This window comes from Enoplosus armatus, chromosome 3 (assembly GCF_043641665.1).
Source record: "Enoplosus armatus isolate fEnoArm2 chromosome 3, fEnoArm2.hap1, whole genome shotgun sequence".
NCBI lineage: Eukaryota > Metazoa > Chordata > Actinopteri > Centrarchiformes > Enoplosidae > Enoplosus > Enoplosus armatus.
The window spans coordinates 23,584,518-23,608,080 of NC_092182.1; the positions used below are offsets into that span (position 1 = coordinate 23,584,518).

A 23,563-nucleotide genomic window follows, 5' to 3' on the forward strand; every position below is an offset into this window, starting at 1 on the left:
ACGCAGTGTAAAATAAAATGTCACACAACAACTGTAAATAAAGTTTGAGGATTTTAAATCTGTCAGCTGCTCCGTTCGGGCATCACAACAAACATGGCGTCAGGAGGCGGCTGACTGAGAAGGAGCGTTGGAAATCCTCTAAAGCAGTTTTAATTAAGAGTTCATTGTACTCAATAACAGATAATATTTGCTCGTCCTGATCTCAAGATGGAGACCGCCCCGTTTCCAGAGGAGGTTTCGGAGAGGAAAGTGTGCGTTGTCGGGTCGGAGCTGGTGGAAAACTACACTGTAAGCTACGTCCGGGTTCCTCTCTAGCCTAGCGTCATTTAGCTTAGCTTGTAGCTACCCTGGGTTCAGGTTTGTCAGTGACAGCGAGTCAAGTTAATGTTGAAGAAATTACTCTGTCACGGAATACATAAACTGTTCAGTTATTATACTTATTTTTTTCAGTCGTTATGTCTTTATCCTCCCGAGGCTGCACTAAAAGAAGCCGACAGAACTGACAAGCTAACCGCTAACTGCCGTGTTAGCTGAGCTGTCAGACAGAGTTGTGTTTACAGCGTTTCCTCTAAAGGTTACAGACCCGACAGCCCACTGCAGCCTTTCCTTTCTCTGTCAGGGATGATATTTTCTGTTTATATAGTGTCTCGCTCTGTACTGGTTAGTTTAGGTTTCAGTAGCCTCACCGATGTGGCTGATTGAAAAGATAATAATTGTTCACCAGCCCCATAGCTCCTTTAATTTTCTTCTTCTTTCAAGTCAAGTCAATTTTCAGTTATGAAGCCCAATATCACATTTTAGTTCACCTGATAAAAGGTGGTTATAAATAGGGCGAGATGGTAACTTCTGTGTGTATTCAAAGATGGTCTTTGGTGTTCCTTGATCTTTCTCCATTTAATTATAAGAGCATCCATGTGTCCTTTTTAATTCAGGAAGATTGTAATCACTGATTGTCCTGCTGCTGGGTGTTTCAGGTCTATATCATCGAGGTGACGGATGGAGAGCACAGATGGACAGTGAAGCATCGCTACAGTGACTTCCACGACCTCCACGAGAAGGTAAGAGACCGGAGCAGCTCAGCTGGTGGCCGTTTGCCCCCATCAGTAATTAATCTGCTTTGTATGAATGGAGTCACCAAATATTTATTTTGCAGTTTGTCCAGGTAAACAAACAGCAGGTCAAATTAGTTTTTTTGTTTTGAATTCAGTTCAGTTCTGTGATGCATGAAGCAGTGTTTTTTACTATTTTGTGTTGCAAAGCACTACAGCTTATTAGTAAACTTCCGTAAGCAACCATATTTAAATACAAATTATTAGACATGCACAACTTGGAAGTTTAGGGCCAGTAACTTTAATTGTCTGTATTGCAATTGCAAAAACATGAAGAGGACATTAAAGGCTAACTTGACTGATTAACCAGTTTATTTTCCGACTGTCAATACAACTTTTGCAAATAATTTGTAGTTAGTAGTTACCATAAAAATGGCCATTTTCTTCTTTATCTTGCATTTGCTAACAAGCAGCAATGCAACTGAAATTAATTTACTCACCTGTGTGACGTTATACTTGTTATACTTATATTGATTATAAGTTACTTATACTTGTGGCGTTCATTCACAATCACAAAGAACACACACCCCACAGCTGTTCCAGACAGACTCCATGTTATTGGACATAATTATTGCCTGAAATTCCATTATCGGATCAATGATTGATAATTAAAATTTCTCATTTATCAGAGGATAATATACCGGCCACAAATATATTATTCATCTCTCATTAATAACCATAAGGCATTATGTCAATGGTGTCTCATATCTTGGAAGAAAACAGAGAAAAGCAGCAAATCCTCACATTGGCGAAGCTGCAACCTGAGAGTATTTGGCATTTTCACTTAATAAATGAACGTTTTATCCTGATGTGTGTTTTCCTTCAGCTGACGGCAGAGAAGAAGGTGGACCGACGGCTCCTTCCTCCAAAGAAGATGTTGGGAAAGAACTCGAAGAGTCTGGTGGAGCGGCGGCAGAAGGAGCTGGAGCTCTACCTGCAGACGCTGCTGCTGCAGTTCCCACAGGCCACGCCCACTCCGCTCGCCTGCTTCCTGCACTTTCACCTCTACGTGAGTACACCTGAGGCTGCTGCAACCCTACAACCTCTGCACAAGCACAGTAACCTGTTTAGGTGCTTCGATACTGCAACCAGCAAGTACACTACATGGTCAAAAGTACGTGGACTCGTAAACATTGCAGCTATATGTTACAGTTGAACATGTGGCTCCAAAGTGGGCATTAATCTGCCGCTATAACAACCTTCCATCAGATCTCGGAACCTGGTTGCAGAGATTTGCTCCCATTCAGCCACAAGAGCTTTAGTGAGGACGGACACTGATGAAGGTCTGGCTCACAGTTGGCGTTTCAGTTCATCCTAAAAGTGTTGGATGGGGTTGATGTCAGGGCTCTGTGCAGGCCAGTCAAGTTCTTCCACACCAAACTGTGAAAACCGTTTCTTTATGGAGCTGGCTTTGTGCCTGAGACATTGTCATGTTGAAACAGGAAAGGACCTTCCCCAAACTGTTGACACAACAGCCTTTTTTAAGTACGATAAGACATTGCTGGTAAATTTCCAGTGGTTTGTTGTTTTCATTTCATAAAGCTGGAGGACTTTATAAATCAAAAATGCCAACCATTCACTGGTTTCTGCTTCTTCAATGTGAGGATTTGCTGCTTTTCTCTGTTTTATATTATTGTTTTGGAAAGCTAGTCAGAGAAAAAGAGGAACTTGAAGTTGTCAACTCTAGAAAATTGTGTTTTTCTTTAACTGTTTTCAGACATTTCAGTGATGAAACAATAATCTTGAGTAATAGAAAAAATAATTTACAGATTAACTAATTAAATTTTTGCTACATGCTGTGACACAACCATTACTACACTAAAACCAGGTCAAAAACGGTTTTAATTTTTCATTCGCCTCAGTTTATGTCTAAACTCAGATTCTTGGGTTTTAGTTCTCAACATGCTTGTCATGTCAAAAGTTCCTTATGGGCAGAAAACGGGTTGATATGTCATAAGATAAAATATGATGAAAGAACAATGATATTTGTTTACGTTTTTGTCTTTCTGTCCAGTAAATAGTGATTATTTCCCAGACTGAGAAGCAGGCCGCTGTTTGTATTCAGTATTTAAAGGCTTTGTGATGTCAGTGACTGTGATCATATGATGATGTCAGTACAACAACAGACCAGTGTTGTCTTGAGTCCTGCAGAGTAAACAGCCAATAGAAAAACCTTCTCATGTGATGTGAGATGATCAACACGTGTCACAGAAGAGTTTAAATGACCACAACAGTTTTATTGTTGTTCATTTTCGGCTGCATTAATGCTGCATTAGCACATAACTACTGTATAATTTAACTGTGATGAAAACAATCGAAAACATGATGTTTTCTGTCTCATGTGAGGTTCAGGTTCTTCAAACAGAGTTAGATTTGTTAATCTTGGATGAAGATGACAAAACAGTGTGTTTTTGTGTTGTTGTTTTTTTAAAGAAAAGCAACATCAAACATCCATAGAGTTGAAACCAGCAGTGAAGAAATAATAATAATAACATACAGTCACGCTTGTAGACTCAGTTAAATAACTATAATAAGTGAATCCAGTTTTGAACTAACTCTTTGTCTCTTTCAGGAGATCAACGGCATCACAGCAGCGCTGGCTGAGGAGTTGTTCCATAAAGGTTAGCTTCCGTTCTGACCTTTGACCTCTTTTCTCTCGTCTAGTGTTTCTACAGCTGTGTTAACAATTGATGAAACTCCTTCACCGGAGCGGTGTGTTTCCACTCAGAGGCTCTCTCCCTGTTGTTGTAACTGTACTTATCAGTTTAAGAGATAAAGTGTGTTGTTTGTGTGTTGTAGGTGAGCAGCTGCTGCAGGCTGGCGAGGTGTTTTCTCTCCATCCTCTGCAGCTTTACTCCGTCTCCCAGCAGCTACGTCTGGCCAAACCAACGTGCTGTAATGGAGACGCCAAGACCGACTTGGGACACATCCTCGACTTCACCTGTAGACTGCGATACCTCAAGGTCACACACCTCTTTATTTAACTCAAATATCCATCGTACACTTTAGTGTCATGTCCTGACTTCACTCTCAGGAGCAGAGGTGATGAATGTTCTCACTGGTTTTGTCTCTTTTGGTCAGATGTCTGGTACCAGAGGTCCAGTAGGAACTAGTAACATCCAGGAGAGCAGTCTCCCCTTCGATCTGTCTGTTTTCAAATCACTGCTGCAGATAGAGGTAACTGTCTGTCTGTTTCTCTAGAATTCCTGCTTCATATTACACACAAACCTGTTTGATAATGGCATAATGAACTCCAGGTAACGTCACATCTTACCCATTTATACCAGACTATGGCGCCAGGTTAGTGCCAGGTCACACCAGTAAGTAGGACATAGATGAACACGAAGAGGAAAGTTCATTGGACAGTGCAGGGTTAAATAATATCGGATGGTGTGATTCAACAAATATGATGATTTACTCCATTTTGGACTTTCAGGCTCTTCGTTCCCTCAAAGGTCAGCACTGTAGTTGGTAGCATGTCAAAGTTCTTGAACACTGAACTTGTCATGAAGGCTCTGTGTGGATCTACTTCACCTCCACAAATAAATCTGCTGTTCTCTGCGATTCTGTGGAATTTAATTGATTTTTAGCTATTTATTTATAGTATTCCATTTATCAGGCAAGACGTTAACATAAGCTATCATATCAATATGTACAAAAAGATAAGGAGTACTGGGAAGAAACCAGAAAGAGTGAAACCCAACACCACATCCAAAATCACAGACAGTTTGCAGCTGTTTCACATCACTATTAACACCATATATAATAAAATGTTTTTTCCTCTTTGCTGAGTTGGAGAAGTTGGTGATTAGATAAAGAGGACATATGAGACAGGCTTTGATCTTTTAAGACTTTTCATCATTTCAGACTCAAATCAATAAACACTGATGTGCCTCATCATCAAAGATACCAAAGACCAAACGGGCAGTGGAGTCAGGTGACCGGGGAGTCTAAGACACATAACGTGCTACTTCACCTTAATGTTCACAGTTCGAGTCTGTCCCGAGATCCTTGCTGCATGTCACTCCCTCTTTAACCACATAGTGAAAACACCAACAGAGGAGACAAATTCATTTCATTATGAAAACACAAATGACAGCTGAGGTGATCATCAGCAATGAAATGCCAGTATGTATCTGAGGTATTAGTGCTCTGTTAATTATGTAATCATATCCTATTCTCTTGAGTATTATCCTATAACAGTATTGATGGGAACACACACAAATAGAGATTTTATTTTGACTTTTCAGAAGTCCACTTAAAACCTGCTGATATGTGGACGGTAACCTCTGTCTCTCTCTCTCTGTCTTCAGATCAGTGAGTGCAGCTCTCAACAGATTCAAGGTCTGTCGTCTCTGAGGTCGAGTCTGGCAACTCTGAGTATCCACCGCTCCACGGAAACTATGATGGTGCAGTTTAGACTGAATACTACTCTTTGGTATACATGTTTATGCAGTGTCTTGTATGTTGATGACTGATGCGTGTACTGTGCATCCTCCAGTCAATCCTGGTCCCGGAGGCGAGCGAGTTCTCACAGTGGGAGGCTGAGGGGGCGGAGTCGGGCTGTCCCGTCACCGCTGTCATCCCCGTGTGGAGAAACCTGACCACGCTGGACATGAGCCACAACTGCATCAGCACCATTGACAACTCCGTGGTGAGACACGCCCACCAGACTCAAACACAGTGTGAACTTCAGTCGATACCGGTGTTTAAAAGTCAGTGTTTTGTGTAATTTTTTCCTCTGCAGTGAAATCAGGGGAAGAAATATTGACTGACCTTCATCTGTCTGTTTGCCCATTTCACACAATACCTCAGATGTCATTTATTGATTTCTTTTTAAATAATAGAAAAGGTTTGTTTTGAATTTTGCCTGTATTTTACGCAACAACATAACAAAAAAAGAACTCCTGTTCCAACCCACCACCTTTGTAGACAAATAAAACAATGACACCTGGAAAAGTAAATAAAGAAAATAAGTCTGGAAAAGCTGTTTAAAAATGTATAGAAATAATGACTAAATTATGTAAAACTTACTCAAGCAGGATTAATTTGGAAAATGTATAAACGAAGTCAACTAATACTCCATAGCAGTAATACAGTCATATGAGTCAGAAATATGAGTCATCTTCTGTAACAGACAAAGCAGTTGTGTCAGGTGATAATTTTGTGTTTGTGTTTAATATCTTAAGATCCAGATGAGTTTACAACATTGGCTTAATACAGGGCTAAAAAAAAGTGTTTGTGAATAAAGGAAAGTTTATGTTCCTTACGCCAGCTTCTGTGTGCTGACACTGAGTTTTTCTCTGTTCTAGAAACTGATTCCTAAGGTGGAGTTTCTGGATCTGAGCTACAACCAGCTGTCTACAGTGGAAAACCTCCAGGTATGTGACAGCGTGATGAAGAAGGCATCCGATCTGTCAGGACAGTCGTCCTTCATGTCGATGTCGGTATAATTTCTAGGGAGGCAACTAATTATTTTCACTGTTGATTCATTAATTAATTCAATATCAGAAAATGGGGGGAAATGTCCAAACTCTCCTTGAGCCCAAGCTGATGTCTTCAAATGTCCTGTTTTGTCTGACCGACAGTCAAAAAACCCAAACACATTCAGTTTAGTGTGATACAAAACAGAGAAAAGCAACAAATCCATATCTGCTTGATACTTGACTTAAACGATTTATAGTTTTCTGTCGATCGACTCAGTGTTTCGGCACTTGTCGTTTCTATGAAGTTCCTTTTCTTTCTGAAGCACTTTCTACCTCGTTAGGCTGATGCAGCACCTGTTCAAACAGAGCTTAGTTTGAACTTAGTGAAGGACTGTCACTTTAATTAGGAAAAACAGGTTGCACCACACAAGTTAGTAACAACATAGAGATACAACTTAAAGCTTAGACTTTCCTCAGCAGGTGGAAGTAATTCCTTTTTAACTGTCGTGGCAGAACGTTCAGACAGATGGGAGAGACTAATGATTGAAGAGAATTTGATATTTACAGCAGGAGCACAAAACTGGATCCCTTTTACAGTTATGATGACAATAACATACACACTCAGTATTGTGTTGTATAGATACAAGTGTGATTTAATGCTGCATTCACTTGAGATGGGATTTGCTGTTGGCACCACTTGGAAGATATTCAGAGGCTTTTTGATGTTGTTGTTATTATATATGACCATATTTATGTGTGATACAGTCATACTCACCTTAGTAAAAAACACAGAAGTACCACCAGTGTTCATGAGGTGATGTCAGACAAACACACGAATGATATGTTAGCTAGTTTACATGTGACACATTACTTTTTTTGTTGTGTTCCATCACTAGTCAGCAGTGTCTTTCTCTCCCATTCTATATGAACTATGCACAGGACGAAAGTATGTTTTTATCACAGTGGACCTTGTTCAGTTGTAGCTTCAGTGCAGATGGTGCAACCAAACAAACTGGTGAGTTTAATGTGAAACTTACTAGTTGCAGTATAGCAGTTAGGTTTGACTTTATACTCAAACTTAAGCTCAGCTGCTGTAACGGGCAGCTGGTCCTGACAGGTGCTGTAAGACACTCCAACAGATGTGTAGTTTGTCATTAACAATAAATACTGAAGTAACTGTCCTGTGGTTGCAGCACCTGTACAATTTGGTCCACGTGGATCTGGCCTATAACAGCCTGCGGGTCCTGGAAGCTGCTCACACCCGTCTGGGCAACATCAAAACCCTGAGCCTGGCCGGCAACCAGCTGGACCAACTGACCGGCCTCACCAAGCTCTACTCTTTGGTCAACCTGGACCTCAGCCACAACCAGCTGGCCCAGGTAATCCCACCATGGTCCGCCCTGATGGTCTAGTGGTCAAAGTGACGTAAATACATACAGAAAACCTTTCTTTTTACACTTTATTTGATGAAAATGTGGAAAATGATCACTTATAAAAGGTATTAAATATAGCTATCACCAAAAACGAAGGAAATAAATAAATACTTAAATTATTGAAATGACAAACCTGTAGATGTAGTTGATCCACATCCATATTATTTGCATCAAAGGTCCTCGGCCGTCCCCCATCTTTCTCTCTCCTCATTTTCTGCAATCTCTGTCTGCTCTCCAATACACACTTGAAAAAACATTCAACCATAGCTCTTGTTAAAAATCCAGAATTTAATGAAGGAGTCAGTGGAGGTTGATTTGAGGTGTGTGTGTGTCTGTGTGTCTGTGTGTCTGTGTGTCTGTGTGTGTGTGTGTGTGTGTGTGTGTGTGTGTGTGTGTGTGTGTGTGTGTGTGTGTGTGTGTGTGTGTGTGTGTCCAGTTGGAGGAGATCAGGAACATCGGCTCTCTGCCGTGCCTGGAGAAACTCAACCTGTCCAATAACCCCATGTGCATCATCCCAGACTACAGAACCAAAGTCCTGGCCCAGTTTGGAGACCGTGCAGCAGAGGTACACAGAGGAACCACCACACTGTTAATATTACTACGTTACCACTACTACTACTACTACTACTAATATTACTGCTGCCACTGTTTTATGCTACTTCAGCTTTTGCTACCAATACTATTAATTATTGATCGTTATTATTGTTGTCTCTGCGTCGTCAGGTTTGTCTGGACGGTAAAGTGACGACAGAGAAGGAGCTGGACACAGTGGAAGTGTTGAAAGCCATTCAGAAAGCCAAAGAAGTCAAAGACAGGATGAGCAGCAGCGACAAGAAGGTACGCTCTGTCACTCTGAATCATACAACAGGAGGCAGTGTCAGACCTGCCGAGACCGGTTTACGTGGTTAAATTGTTGTCAGTAGTTATTTCACTTATATTGACATGCAGTTTGCACTTTAAAACTTTTAAATAGTTTAGATAATTATTATTATTATTTTTCATATATATATCCAGTGTAAATACATGTGAATTATTATTATTATTAATCTCTTTTAGGACTGTGAGAGTGTTTTCTTTTCTGTACCTCTCATAAGAGGATTTTACCCGACAACACTGAATGTTATATTTCAACATTACCAGTATCAGATAAAATGAACTTGTGTTGTGCACTTGTGTTGACTCCTAAAACTTTACTCTCATAAAAAGCTCAAAGCATTGTTGAGATACATCTGTATCTTGTACTCACAGCTTCCAAATAAATTAACCCTGAAACCTGCTGTAGTGGTTTTTATAATTCTAACCTGATTATAGACCAATCACAAGACAAAATGCACCAATTAGACGTGACTAATAGTTATCCTGATATCAAGATAATTACTAACAGATCTCTGAAGCCCGAAGATTGACCAGCTGTTATTAAAACAAACTCAGTCAGTCACTACAGCAGCCTGTTTTGTTAACTACATGAGCGTAAAGAGCTGCTGTCGTGTTTGTTGTCACAACCTGCAGATCAGCAACTATAACTGGACACCAATAACAACACCTTTTTATATTAGAGAGGTTGTGCACATCAGCAGCAGAGTTAAGATAATAATAAATCAGAGATGTATGGGCATAAAAACCACCATGATTAGGTGTGTGAGGTTGTGCAAAAATCCACCAATGTAAACTGATCTGTGGAGTTTGTGAGCTGAATCTATGGACAGTCTGTGGTTGTGTATTTTCTGTAAATATGTAGAACATATTCTGTGGACCTTTTTTTTGAACATCTCAAAATATTTGCGGCAAACTGTTTCCTCCTGCCGATTCTGATTCTGAAGATGCGTGTAAGTTTTCTGTTGGTTGGTCTTTGTCAATGTATCCAGAATAATAAAGTTACTTCCTTGTTTGGGGGTCCAGCTTTCAGATAAAAAATTAAAATGACAAAACCAGGCTACAAAGACAGACCAAAATGTGGCCAGATTATTTTAAATTATTCATTATTCATGAAATGCATCTATACACACCAGTGATGTATATTTTTCTTCAATAAATCTGGCCGTATTTAGAGACCTTAGTATCATTACTGAGTGAGTTAGGCTTTGATCTAAAAGAGTTGTTGTACATATAATTTGACTACCAAGCGTCGTAAATATCCTGAATCAAAATATTAAAGCTGCTTGTTTGTCCATCTTTCAAACAGAATGTTTAGAACTAAAAGTGCCTTCATGCTGGAGGCTGGAGGTGATCTTTGTAAGAATATCTCCCGAACACAAACCTTTTCGAGGTCTTTCTGCAGAAGGAAACTGTTGACCACAAATGTCTTCAAATGTTCACAAAAGCAAAATATTGATTGCAGCTTGTTCCTGGAGTTCTGCACCCTCACAGATTTAAAGAAAACTACAAAACGAGTAGGAAGTTTAAACACAACCTTTCAGCACACAGATTTAGCTCTTTGACTCCACAGTTTGGTTTACACATTTTCACACAACCTCATACATGTGCAGTAATTATACAACCAGAGCAGTGCTAGACTAGTGCAACTGGATTTCTTTGTTTCCATATGAAAGGAGCTGGTGTGTCTGTGTAAAAGTCAGTTTTAAGATGTCTGTCTCTAAAACCCGACTGACGGTTGCTCTGCTGCTGATGGAGCTGCTGGTTGCAGGTTTTAGGATCATGTGATCTGGTTGATGATGTAGGTGACTGCTGCTCTCTGAAGGCTTCCTCCTCTCTGTCCTCTTGTCAGATCAGTGAGGAGACCAGGCTGTCTGCTGCTGCACCTCCTCACCTCTCCTCCTCCTCTCCCCCCTCCTCCTCCTGCTGCTCCTCTGCTGTTGCTCCTCCTTCTGTCACCTCCTCCTCCTCTTCCTCCTCTTCTTCTTCCTGTCCGGCCCAGCAGGCTGCCTGCCCCAGCCAAGGTAATCATGTATGTATCAGGCTGTGCAGGGCTGAGGGAGGGGGGGTGGTGTTTTTTAATTTCTGCGCTAAGGCAGCAGCCAGACAGATGAGTATGTTCCTTAGGTCTTTGTGTTTTTCTTGTACGCCTACTCGACAGTTAGCTAGCAATTTAGTGAAAGTCAGAGGCTTAAATACAGTATTTTTATTAAGTATTCATTCTTTTTTTGTCTTTTTGTAAAACTAAGACAATCCCTGCTTGTATAATACAAGTAATAATAACACAATCCCTGGTTACAAAATGTTGACAGAATAAAGCATACATGATCGTACTATGTCAACAAGCTGACCTTGCACATTTTTAAATATTAACCTAAAATGTTTGGTTTGAAACCCAATTAATTAAAACTACTTAAGAATCAACACATTTGCACAAAACATCAGAAAATGCCACAACTTATAAGCACAAGCACAAAACACTCGGGTAAAATGTAGAGGAGCTTTGAACTGCATGGAGAAATTCTTACACAGTCACATTTATGCTGGCTGCAAACCGATGAATCGCATGACCTCAACTGATTAATCAAAATACAGTCTGCAGGTCTGCTTTGCCACAGTATCACAGTAAATTTAAATACTACAAGAATGATGTCGTGACAAAAGTGTTTCTGTGCTGCTATCCTGAAAGACGATTGCATGTAGGACTGGTTAGCCTAGCTTAGCACAAAGACAGGGAGCAGGGGGAAGCTGCTAACTTAGCTCCATCAAGAGTGAAAAAAAATCCACCTTCCAATGCAGTCTGAGTTACACATTGTGTCTTATTTTTTTTAACAAGTATAGGAACAGAATTGTTAAAACATGAAAACATCAAATCTGTCTGGCTGATGCTTTCAGTGACGATAAAGTTTGGTTCAATTCTCACTGATTTTTGTCTTCAGATAATGAAGATTAGCACTACAGAGGCCGACATGAAATGATCTTTCCATCGCAGACATGTGATGCTCTGAGGCTGGTTAGCTACAGTGTGGGACTCTTTAGTTTTCCTTTGATTTGTATCATATGAATGTTCCTCAGAGCTGCATCAGGATCTCTATTAACATGAGAACAAGTCACAGGACATCACAGTGGAAAAATCACAAAACCATCATCAGGTTTGCTGATGAAGCTAACCTGCTGTTGTCACTCCTGACAGAGGACATCTTGTTTTAGCCTCTAAACCAGATCTCCTCAGCTTTATATTTCCTGTTGTAAGACGCTTTGCTTCCTGCTCAGACTGAGAGGAAAACAGTTTTTTTTCACGGTTCATAATTTATAACAAAAATGTCTTGGATCAGCGTGGATTAGATGTTTGCAGCTTTACAAATTGTTGTAGGTCGACTAAGAACTCTTAACTCAACATGTTTTAAATGAATAGATAAATGTTACTTGAATCGACATGACAAATGTTAAGTTAAATTCTCCGAGCAACCACTACCACACCGTCTTTGTCGACTGAATATGACATCGACAGGACGGATACATGAGTCTCCTTTCTCCTTCACATTCACACACAGAGTAAGTGATGGATTTACAAACAGCTGGTTAAGACGACAGGAGAATAACTAACCAGTGACTGATATTTACTAATGATTGGCTGCAGGTTGTGTGACACCCTGCTAATGCTCATTAACCCCCGTTTGTGACACTAATATTTGTTCTGACTTGGTCACACTCAGTGAGTGTCTGAATATAAACGGTAAGAACCAAATGCATGTTGGTATTTTTTTAGTCTGTCCAATGAAACAGGGTTTGACTGTTATGTGGCATTGACATTTTTCACTCTGCATGATGCCCATTTTTAAGCCTTTTATGTAGGGTTGCAACTTGATTGTTTTCATAATTGATTAATCTGCTGATTGTTTGGTGTATGAAACTGTGAAAAATGCCCATCATCGCAACTTCTTAGACCCCAAGGTGTTGTCTTACAATGCCTTGTGTTGCCTGACCAACAGTCAACAAACTAAAGATTTATTTATTTAATTAACTAGTGTTAAGACGAGGCAAAGAATCAAATATTCATATTTAAGATGCTGGAGCCACTTAAAATGATTCTGCACATAAATAGTCATATTTAATGATGTTGTGACAGAATCAGTACAAAAGCACTTTAATGGTGTCTCATCAGTCAAACTTTGCGGAGTATGCTCCTCATCGTCCGCGCCACTGATCTGTTTGGTTTCCTGTTTCAGAAGTGACGAGCGGAGAGGAGGCCGCAGTTCCCCCCAGTGTCCTCCCTCCTGTGGACGCTGCACCTCCCCCCACAAGCTTTAACCCCAGTACACAACTCCTGTCTCCTGACCCCGCCGAGGTCAGACACACACCTGAAACACCGGGGAGGGGGGGGGGGGGGGGGGGTCTGTTACCACTACAACCACTAGGATGTCAGTTTGATTAGATGGGAGGGGTGGAGGGGCAGGGACTGAAATCAGTTCAGAAATCAGTTTTTATGTAAAAGAGAAATTATGTGACAAAACATTTAAGTGTAACAGTGTATCATTGAACAATATGTCTTAGTACACATTTTTCCAATACTTAGGTTTATGATCAAATACCTCCAGAACGAATGTTTACTGTTAGCATGCAAACATGCTAAACTGACATGTTATATATGGTCAACATGACCTGCTAAAATCTGCTCACATAGTTTGTCATTGTGAGCAGGTTAGCATGCTAATGTTAGCATTTAGCTTGAGCATAGCTTTGCCTAAGTACAGCTAAATAAAGGTGCTCTACACAAGGTGTTCAGATTGAAGCAGAATTTATTTCGATATTTGTTTCAGGATATAATGTTGCTTCATGTGTTTGTCTGTAGGTACAACAACCTGCTGTCAGTCTGTCTGAACACGCACACTGTGGAGCTCCTACAAGTATCATTGCTACTACTACAACTACTACTACAACTCCTACTATTACTGTCTGGTCAGTATCGAATAACAGTGCTTCTACTATAATATAACTAAACAACGCTAAATAAATATCCAGTCCATTTTACTTAAAAGGCTTTTTTGATTGCTGTTAATCCATCCCTGTCTCTCTCCTCTCCAGTTGTGTCTGCACCTCTTCCTCCTCCAGACCAGTTGAAACCACCTGCTTCTCCTGCTGTGCAGCCTGCTGTCCTCTACTTCCTACTCACCTGCTCTCCCTCTCCTCCTTGAACAAAGACTTCATTACCCAGCTCTCCCATCGTCTCAGCTCCACCCTGAAGGAGCAGAAGAGGAAGAAGAAGGAGGAGGAGGAGGAGGAGGGAGAGATGGAGGAGGAGAGGGAAGAAGAGAAGAGGTCTGAATCCAGAGAAGTTCAGTCCCATGTGGAGGTCACCGAGGTGGGAAGTCCCAGGTAATTTAACCAGCAACCTTCTCTTACTGGTTTCTTAGACAAGTGTTTTCTGAGACATCTAATGATTGGGGATTCCTAGAAGTTTGCACTGGTTTCTAGGATCCCCTGAGATCTCCTGAAAGTCCTTCTGTTTCTGGCATTCCCATAAATTCCCAGAGATTCTTGCTGGTTTCTGTTTCCTATTGTTTCTGGGATCTTCTAAATAATGTTCCTAAACATTATTAATGGTTTCTGACATCTCCTAAAATTCCCAATGGTTTCTGGGATCCCCTAAAGGTCCCACTAATTTCTGGGATTCCCATAAATCCCAGTTTTTGCTGCATTCTAGAAGTTCCAGACATCCCTGTTGTTTTCTGGGATCTGGCTGCTGGTTTCTGAGATTCCCTGAAAGTCCCACCGGTTTCATTGATTCCCTAAAGTGCCCACTGTTCTCAACGGCGTCCGACATCCCCCAAAATTCCCAGTGGCTTCTGGGATCCTCTAGGTCCCACTGGTTTCTTCAATCACCTAAAGTTTCACACTGATTTATGAGTGTCTGAGATGATGTTTTTACACTACATGACAGTGTCCAATAAACAAGTTTGTATTTGTGTATGATATCAATGTTAAATCTATGAACACTTAAATGACAAAAAAGTACAAAAGGATGATTCTTGATTGATTCACTGTTTTATGCTCATCATTCTAGTCCAGGATCCAGGGACGGATACTTTGAGATGGGTCTCGGTGACTCTGTTGAGGAGTCCGTCTGCTCCTCATCCACGTCGCTCGCTGTTCCTCCTGCAGACGAGCCTGGTGACCACCAGGGGGAGCTGTGTGAGGAAGAGGAGGAGGAGGAGGAGGAGGAGGAGGAGGAGGAAGTGCAGGTCAGCAGGGTTCTATGGTGCTACTGTCTTCAGGTGAAAGAGGAGGTGGAGCAGAAGGGGGCCTGTCTGGTGCTGACGGACCGGCTATTGGGCCTGCTGTACCTATCAGATGATTTCACATGGACCAATCAGGATGCAGGTAAACACACAATCAGCCTCAGTTAAACTTTGTGTGTATACTTTACACAAACAAATATGGAAACTTTGGTTGCCGCTCTTGGATTGAATCAATTAATGAGTTCACGTGAGGCCTCCCTAACGTAGCAGGATCATTATGTTAGCTGGATGACTTTGCTGTGTAAAACCAGGCGGTTTGATCCCCACCTCCTCCTCCTGTCCACCTCCTGTCGAAGTGTCCCTGGGCAAGACACTCAACCCTAAATTGCAATAATTTTGCTGCGTGCTGAAATACTAAGAGCAATCTGTTGTCCTGTTCTCAGACCAGGAGCAGAGTCCGCCTGTGGAGGAGGTGCTGTCCAGCCTGCAGGTGGACGTCTTGCTGCCGTACTCCCAGCTCCTGCTCTCCTCCCTTGCTGAGCTCCCTGACTCCTGCCTCGCCTTCGGCCTCCAAGCCGGCCCGACCCGCTGGTACATCTTCTCCGAGGCCGAGGAGCTCTGGCAGACCAGGACCGAGCTCACAGTGCTGATCCAGGTCAGAGAGCAGCACATGAGCAATTTAGAGTCCCCAAATCTAAAGAACAGCTTCTGCTTAATTTTCGATCACTGTTTGTGGTTTTTCAGTTTATTTTCTTTCTCCTGATAGAGAGCAGTGCAGTTCAGTGCTTTATTTCCCCAAAATTTAATTTGCAGACAGCATTACATGTCATGAGAAATAAAATCGACACAATTAAGTAACATCCAAGTGATTGAGGAGGTCATTCAACACAGTTCAGTCTGTAATTTGGTGAAACAGAGCTTGAATGTCTGCTGTATTATTGTGCCAATTAATGAGCATGAATCACTGTGTCAGCACCTGGAAAATAAAAACCTTCTCACTTGTTCTTCCAGGCAGCAGGGTCTCAGACTGACCCAGAGCCCCCCAACACTCCACAGCTCCTCCCCCGCTCACTCATCAACTCCTGGGAGCTGGAGGAGAGTCAGGGAGCCCAGGGAGGCTATCCTGCCCACCTCCTCCCCTCCTCCTCGTCCTATGGCCCGGACACCCACCCCCTCCTGTCAGACATCTTATCCAACAGAGAGGAGCCCAGCCTCCCTTCTCTCCTCTTTCTCACCCACCGACACCTCTGGGTGCTGAAGATGGACTTCAGAGAGATGGCAGAGAGAGAGAGGAGGAGCACTGACCTCCATCACTCCTCCTTGTCCTCCTCGTCCTCCTGGTGCAGGCTGGTCCGTGTGCCCCTCGGCTCCGTGGTGCTTCACCCCACAGAGAGAGCTTCTCAGGTCGGGGACAGAACCAGCAACACCTCCTGCCCCGATCCAAAACACCACCACAGGTACAGAGGCTGTGATTGGTCAAAAGTATGTTGTAACTCTATGGACTGTGGCTTCTTTTGTTTTGTGTGTATTTTTTCCAGATAATTACAGACACACACTCTGGTATGGAGTTTCATACTTATTGTATATTATACTTATTTTATGTTCGTACAGTTTGAAAGTAATTGTGTGTCTGCAGGACTAAAAAACTGAAAACAGAATCAAGTATGTGTGTCTCGGTTTGGCTGGTTTTCAGGCTAGCTAAGTAAGTTGTGTTAGTATATGTAATGATAAGTTGTATCGTTTAACATATTTATATATATTATATATATATTATATTTATGTTTACTTTGAGTTTAACTTTGACATTATTATCATTAACATGCACAATTTCAATTTATAACTTTTTTTTAATTGATCAGGTTTACTATAAAATGAAACACCAAAAGTCTATAATTATTCTGGTGGCACACAAAGATGAATTCCACGTCTTTGTGAAACCGAACAGCGAAATTGATTTCATGTTCTCGGTATTGTTTGCTCTTGTCTTTAGTTTCCTTACACTTAAGTATTGTCATTATCTGTATTTTAACCATCATGTTGTGTCCTGGAGGAGTCACAGTGTGGAGCTGCTGCTGGGTGGTCAGAGGCTGCTGCTGCTCTTCCCTCTGGCCAAGGACAGGTGCTCCTTCCTGGGGGAGTTGAGTCAGCGGAGAGCGTCTCTGGAGGGGCTGAAGATGGTGGCCCTGCCCTGGCCTTGCACGCCCTGTCCACACCAAGGACAACACACACAAGGTGAAGACCAACTCAGGCCTTATAGGTTTAATTTAGTTTGATCCTTGCTGGTTTGTTTGACACCTCCTTGTTGTGTTCTCAGGCTGCTTCAGATCCAGAGACCAGTGCTATTGTACCAGTACCAGGAAATCAAACAGCACCAGCAGGTAGACCTCTGAAGCACAACATAGATTACTTTCTCTCCATGTAACTGCAATAATTCTTCTTCTTGTACCTGCATTTACAGCTGCATGCTAATATCTTTGCTAAAGGCCACACAGTGTGTCCCAGTTTCACACTGTACTAATACTGTTAACACAATGTACTAATCTTATCAGGGCACTCATTTATTTATCAGTGATTGTATACGACATTTACTTATCTAAAACAAACCATGATGCAGAGTAAATGCTGATGGACGTCATTGAACCTGTAATATCAGCACTTAATCACAAGAGTTCGACCGCTACATTGACACTGTCAATATTAGCTGATTTTATCACAGATATACCACTATCAGCTTTATGTTGGGCGATAAGTGATAAGAAACATCAGCGTTATGTTTGAGGTAATATATAAACAGTGTCTCCATTACATAGTTTGTCCTCTGAGATCACTGACAGGTTTTTTTTATATAATGTAAAATGTCCCACTCAGTACATATTGTGGTCACTATTCTTTAACAACTTCTCATAATGGTGCTGATTGGTCTCAGGGGGGCACTGCATGTTTCTTTTTGTACATTATTCAACAAACATCAGGGAGCACAGTGTGTCTTTTCCCACAGCAGCTCTGTAGCGTTCATGAGAGATGACTTATTACTGGTATTGATATTTTTATCTTTTCCTCACCTCTCCTCCCTCCTCTTCCTCAGCTGGGACTCTTCCCTCCTCCAGGTGGAGGAGAACCAGCCATCCCCCCACCTCACCCCGGGTCTCTCCCCAGGACTGAAGCTCCTGGCTGGCCTCGGAGGACAGCAAATGCTGGCCTACTTCCACAGATATATAGCAGTGGTAGGACACACACACACACACAGTTGTGTTTGTGTATCAAAGGATGTGATGCAGCTGTTTGACATCTAACATTTCATCACAGACCCATCAGATTTAGTTTTAGAGCAAAGTCACTTTACTGCCGACTGTTTTCCAACTGTTAAGCTGTTCAATTTTAGTAGGGCTGCAACTAAAGATTATTTTTATTATCTATTTACGTACTGATTATTTTCTCAATTAATTAATTGATTTGTCTCTAGAATGTCAGGAAATAGCAGAAAGTGTCTAAGGCAGTGTTCATGTTCAGAAAGATATTTTGCTGTTCTTCTGCAGTCTTTTTAAAAATTCTCAACTTTTTTATTTTTTGTGCCTCTTGAATTAGTCTGAGGCGGAGGAGGTGAGACAGGTCTTGTGGCTGTCTGTGGTTCTCTACACGTCTCCAGAGTCTGAGCTCACCTGCTGTCTGCTGCTCTCCACTGATACAATCTACTTCCTGTTGGAAGACTCCGCCTCTACGCTCGGTCATCACTCAGGTAGGATGAACTGACGATAATGATTGGTTCATTCAGAGTGAGAAGAGATTACATTTAAAATCACATAGTGTAATGGGAGTCACTGCTGTTTTAATACTACTGCTCTAGCTGGCATTGCTAATTATTATAGCTAAAATGTCACATTCAGGATCAGGACTGATCCTGGTTTTAATTTGACCAAGCAGAGATGTGTTAAGATCAAAACCAGGAGCAGTGATGTAAAGAAACACTAAGACAATAACCCTTTAAAATGTAGGTAAAAAATGCATTTATGTATATCCTTATACATGAAATTGTTGTAGTTATTATTTCCCAAGGACCCCCAGAAACGTAATGCTAAGTTATTATTTATTTGGGGATCCAAATAACAAACTTTACATTTTTTTACCCCTAAAATGTTACAGTTTTCTGTCATTTAACGGTTTGTTTTCTGGTGTGTAGTGAACATTACAACCATTACAACATTACAAGTTTGTCTGTAGACTTTCAGTGCTGTTAAATCTCTTCTCTCTCCGTCTCTCTATCTCTGCCAGTGTTGGACATAATGGACTCTGGAGATCCGGACGTCTGTCTGTGCTGCTGTCTGTCCATCAGACTGTCCGAGCTGCTGTCTGTCAATGTGGGACTGTTTGACCAGTACTTCAGAGTCGTAGGTCAGTGGATGTACACACACCCTGTCTCTAGAGGTCATACAAATGTATACCAAACTGCTGCTTAATGCTGATATTACTCTGTGTCACCCTCTTATCAATCCATGGACCCTCTCCCTCTCTCTCTCTCTCTCTCTCTGTCTCTCTGTGTTTGCAGGTTGTTCGGCCGATCATATCGTGTGCTGTCTCAGCAGGGACAGTTACGGGACAAGTGTCTTCCTTCAGGAGCTGATGTCAGCTCTCAGTCTGCAACAGAAGCTTCCTCCTCCAGAGCCGTCAGATCAGGACTTCTACTCCCAGTTCACCAGCACAAACACAGGTAAACAGGCTGTCACTCAGAGGACATGTTTATACCTATTCACCAGATCCTACATGAACAACCTTCCCTCTACAGTGATATATAACTAAATAAAAAATGTCTGTTGGCAGATAAATATAATTATAGGATTTTTGGAAGGTAAGAAACCTTTTGAATAAAACACAATAGGCCATGTTTAAGGGGTTAGAAGGGGTCACAATTAGTTTCTTTGAGCTTCTGATTATGACACTCTGTGACGTTATGACAGTGGTAAAATTCTTGGTTGAGACGCTTTTGACTCGTTGTACTCATCAGGGATTTATTTCCTCCAAAATGTTTTACACAGGCTGTTAGAAACTCCTGAAGGTCAAACTGGTCTTCTTAAACACTTCTTGGTGTGACATACACACTGTTAACGGACGTGAAGAAACCTGCTAGCCTAGCAATATTAAGGCTACAAGAAACCCATAATGCTACACTCTCCAACACAGGAACCACTGGGACCAGAGAGAGAACAAAGGGTATCTAAAAGTAATATCCAGAAAAACAAACAAACATTGTCTTATTGACTCCAGCCACTGCTCTATCCCCTTATCCCAAATATTAAGGCCACTGCTAAGAACCTGGGTGTTATCTTTGACTGAGCTTTGGACAAAACACAAAGAAATTGGTGCAATCATGTTTCTACCAACTCAGGAATATTTCCAAGATCAGGGCAATGTTTTAGCAATACTGAGAAAATTATTCATGCTATTTATGTACTCCAGAACGTGTATGTGTCTAAAAATATTGATGTTTTTGTTCTGATGTGTGGATTTATTAAAATTAAAAAAAACATCCTATCCCAAATGATATCTGTTCAAAATTAGAACTAATTGTCTGAGTTATTGGAGTGAGGAAGACAAATTGCTGACCAGGTGCGAAGCTGACGATGTTGACAGATTTGATTTTGTCTCCCCCTGCAGGTAAGATGCAGAACTATGAGCTGGTCCACAGCAGCAGGGTGAAGTTTATTTATCCCAGTGAGGAGGAGATGGGAGACCTGACCTTCATCGTGGCGGAGAGGAAGTCTCCGGCCAGCGCAGCATCCTCGTCTTCACGCTCCTTCAACGTCCTGCTGTACCTGCTGGTCTTCCAGGTAAGAACTTCTTTCTTTGGAATTTATGATTTCAATATAAAATATAAAAAATTATTACTTTTCACCTGCTTTTCGCTCCTTTCCTCCAGGTCCAGATCCCCAGCAGTCTGCCCAGCCAAGGCTCCACTCTTTCATGCCTTCCCCCCTCAGTTTCTGGCTCTGCTCCATCTCCTTTACTCCAGCCCAGGACTTTGATCCTGACCAGCACCGACGTGTTCCTATTGGACGAGGACTATGTCAGCTATCCTCTGCCTGACTTCGCCAAAGAACCTCCCTCCAGGTGAGCACGTAGGAAGCCCCGCCCTCTTGTGCCACCGCATTTCAAAACCTTTACCTCTCTTTATCCAGGGGAGTCACTTAAAGCTGTAGAGGGCAATTTGAACCTTCCGCCTCTGCTTCTCTCTGCTGCCTCATCTGATATGTTTTTATTTAGGACTTTTGAATTCTCTCTCTTCTCGTCCAGGGTCTTCATTCTTTTGGCGTGTTTTGTACAATATGCCGTTGTGGGCAAAGGAGGCATTGGAAATGCATCACAAGTTGCCATAGCTCTCTTGACACAACTTCTGCGTGCGTGCTGGTGAGCCTAGCAGAGAGGAAAGGTCGAAGAGAGAGAAGAGTTGCTGTGTTTGTACAAAGGGGCGGGCGTTTAATGGAACCCTTCAATCAAATATTGTTAGTGACATGCAATGGTCAAATAAGTTATTTCAACCAAAATTGTGATTAAATAATATTGCCTACTGCAGCTTTAAGAGCAGAATTATTCATTGCGACGTCCCTGAGGTTCGGGAGGCAGAACCGACAAACACCAAGCAATAAAATCAGTCAAACATGTCGTCTCCCCTGAACGCAGCAGAGTTGTATTTTGGGAGTAAAAAAAAAAAGCTGTTCCCTCGTGTTTGTGCCTGTCTGCTGCAGGAAAAGAGGAAGAAGAGGAGACACTGACTGGCAGCCGAAGTACTGTGTGTGACGTGTAGACAGTTCACTCACAGATACTGATGGTGTCACAGGGAACACGGGGCACTCAGGAAACCCCCCCCCCAGCTGAAATCAATATTCACTGAGGCCTGAAAACAGAGAGGCGTAACATCGAATCAGTCACCGTTACAGTCACTATTATTGACTCACCAGTAACTCACCAATAACTCACCGGCACCAGCACTTCAGGGCTCCACCTGAGAGAAATGAAACAGAAGCAGCGTTTTATCAGCTCAGAGGCAGAGCAGATCTGCTGCATCACTCTCTCTTAGTGTGGAGATCATTAACTGAAACTGCCAGGTGCTGTTTGTTTGTGTTGCTCTGCAATTTATTGAATCGCTGTGTTGTTCAGGATAACAAGTTTGCCATACCAACTTATATGTTGTACTTGTTTCTGCAGAAAATGTTTAAAAAGAGGCTTTCACTTGGTCCAGAACTATGTGCCAAGCCCTGTCTTCATTTTTTAATAATTTATGAATAATAAATAATCCAGCACTTATTTTGCCTTTTAATTTTAATCCCAGTTGTTTTTATCTCAGGTTTGTTTTAAGGACTCTGGGAAATGACAGCCCACTTGTCGTGGATCTTCTTAATTGAGGAATATCAGCTATCAGACTTCATTAGACCAGCTGAAAACATATATGTCTTTGATAACATCATAAATCTCTGTTGACACATTAAATGTCATTAGTGAGCCCTTTTTCTCAAAGAAAAGTAGGATTGTTGTGTGTTTGATTCAAGTGATGTCATTCATTGTGATGGTTTTTGACAGTATGGTAGTAGTCATCCTCCTTCTCATCCTCCTTCTCATCCTCCTCCTCATCATGTCCTCCTGCAGGGAGCGGTACCAGCTGCGTGAGGCTCGGAGGATCAGGGACCTGGATCGCGTCCTGCTGGGGTACCAGACATACCCTCAGGCTCTGACCCTGGTGTTCGATGACCTGCCCGGCCCCGACCTGCTCTGCCACCTCACCATGGACCACTTTGCCGCCGGAGGGGAGGAGGCCCTGCCCAGAGGGGGCGGAGCCAGTGGGGGTGCAGAGGGCGAGGTCCAGTGGTGCGTCTTTGTCCCGGGAGCTGACAGCAGAGAGAGGCTGATCTCACTCCTCGCTCGCCAGTGGGAGGCGCTGTGCAGTCGGGAGCTTCCCGTGGAGCTCACCGGCTAATTGGTCAATGGATGACTGTTCAGCACCTAGTTGGTCGCTGGGAGCTGATTGGCAGGCGGAGTAATCGTATGACCGAAAAAATTTACACACAGATTCAGGGCTTGATTGGCTGTTTAAAGGCCTCACTATGCTTCAAATGAAATAGTTTGTACAAAGTGTTGTCTGATCACGTCTAACGGAAAAGCATTTTCTAGCTGCTGTGAATGGTCACACTGAGGCAGAGGCCTCATCATAGAGAGGGGCGAGACGCGATGAATAAATCAAATGGAGATAACAATACACACTTTCAGTCTCTCCTTGAAGGCATTCATGATGGTGCACTCGGTTGTTCGCATGAAAACTGACAGAAGTAGTTGTGTGAAGAATGAAAAACGAGAGCTTGAGGGAGAACTTTATATCCCGTTTACTTGCACGCCTCCACACACCTGGCCAATCGCATCATATCACAGCATGATTACTCTCAGAAAGCATGCCAGAGAAAACAAACAGGGGGGTTGTATCTTGACATCACATTGTGTTG

The 23,563-nt window shown here is 42.1% G+C and overlaps 1 protein-coding gene across 1 annotated transcript; it reads left to right on the forward strand.

Moving 5' to 3' along the window:
- Positions 1–207: 207 nt before the first annotated feature.
- On the forward strand, positions 208–23,308 carry nisch (nischarin). The gene is made up of 28 exons (XM_070902547.1): positions 208–288; positions 975–1,058; positions 1,936–2,118; positions 3,682–3,730; positions 3,909–4,072; positions 4,191–4,286; positions 5,423–5,518; positions 5,611–5,763; positions 6,422–6,490; positions 7,729–7,914; positions 8,405–8,533; positions 8,692–8,805; positions 10,694–10,865; positions 13,071–13,189; positions 13,694–13,800; positions 13,927–14,217; positions 14,906–15,222; positions 15,524–15,735; positions 16,092–16,537; positions 17,131–17,312; positions 17,395–17,458; positions 18,166–18,304; positions 18,666–18,816; positions 19,350–19,469; positions 19,624–19,785; positions 20,730–20,902; positions 20,992–21,182; positions 22,716–23,308. The coding sequence occupies exons 1-28, from the start codon at positions 208–210 to the stop codon at positions 23,041–23,043; spliced, it is 4,578 nt and encodes a 1,525-aa protein (XP_070758648.1). The 3' UTR covers positions 23,044–23,308.
- The last annotated feature ends 255 nt before the right edge of the window (positions 23,309–23,563 follow it).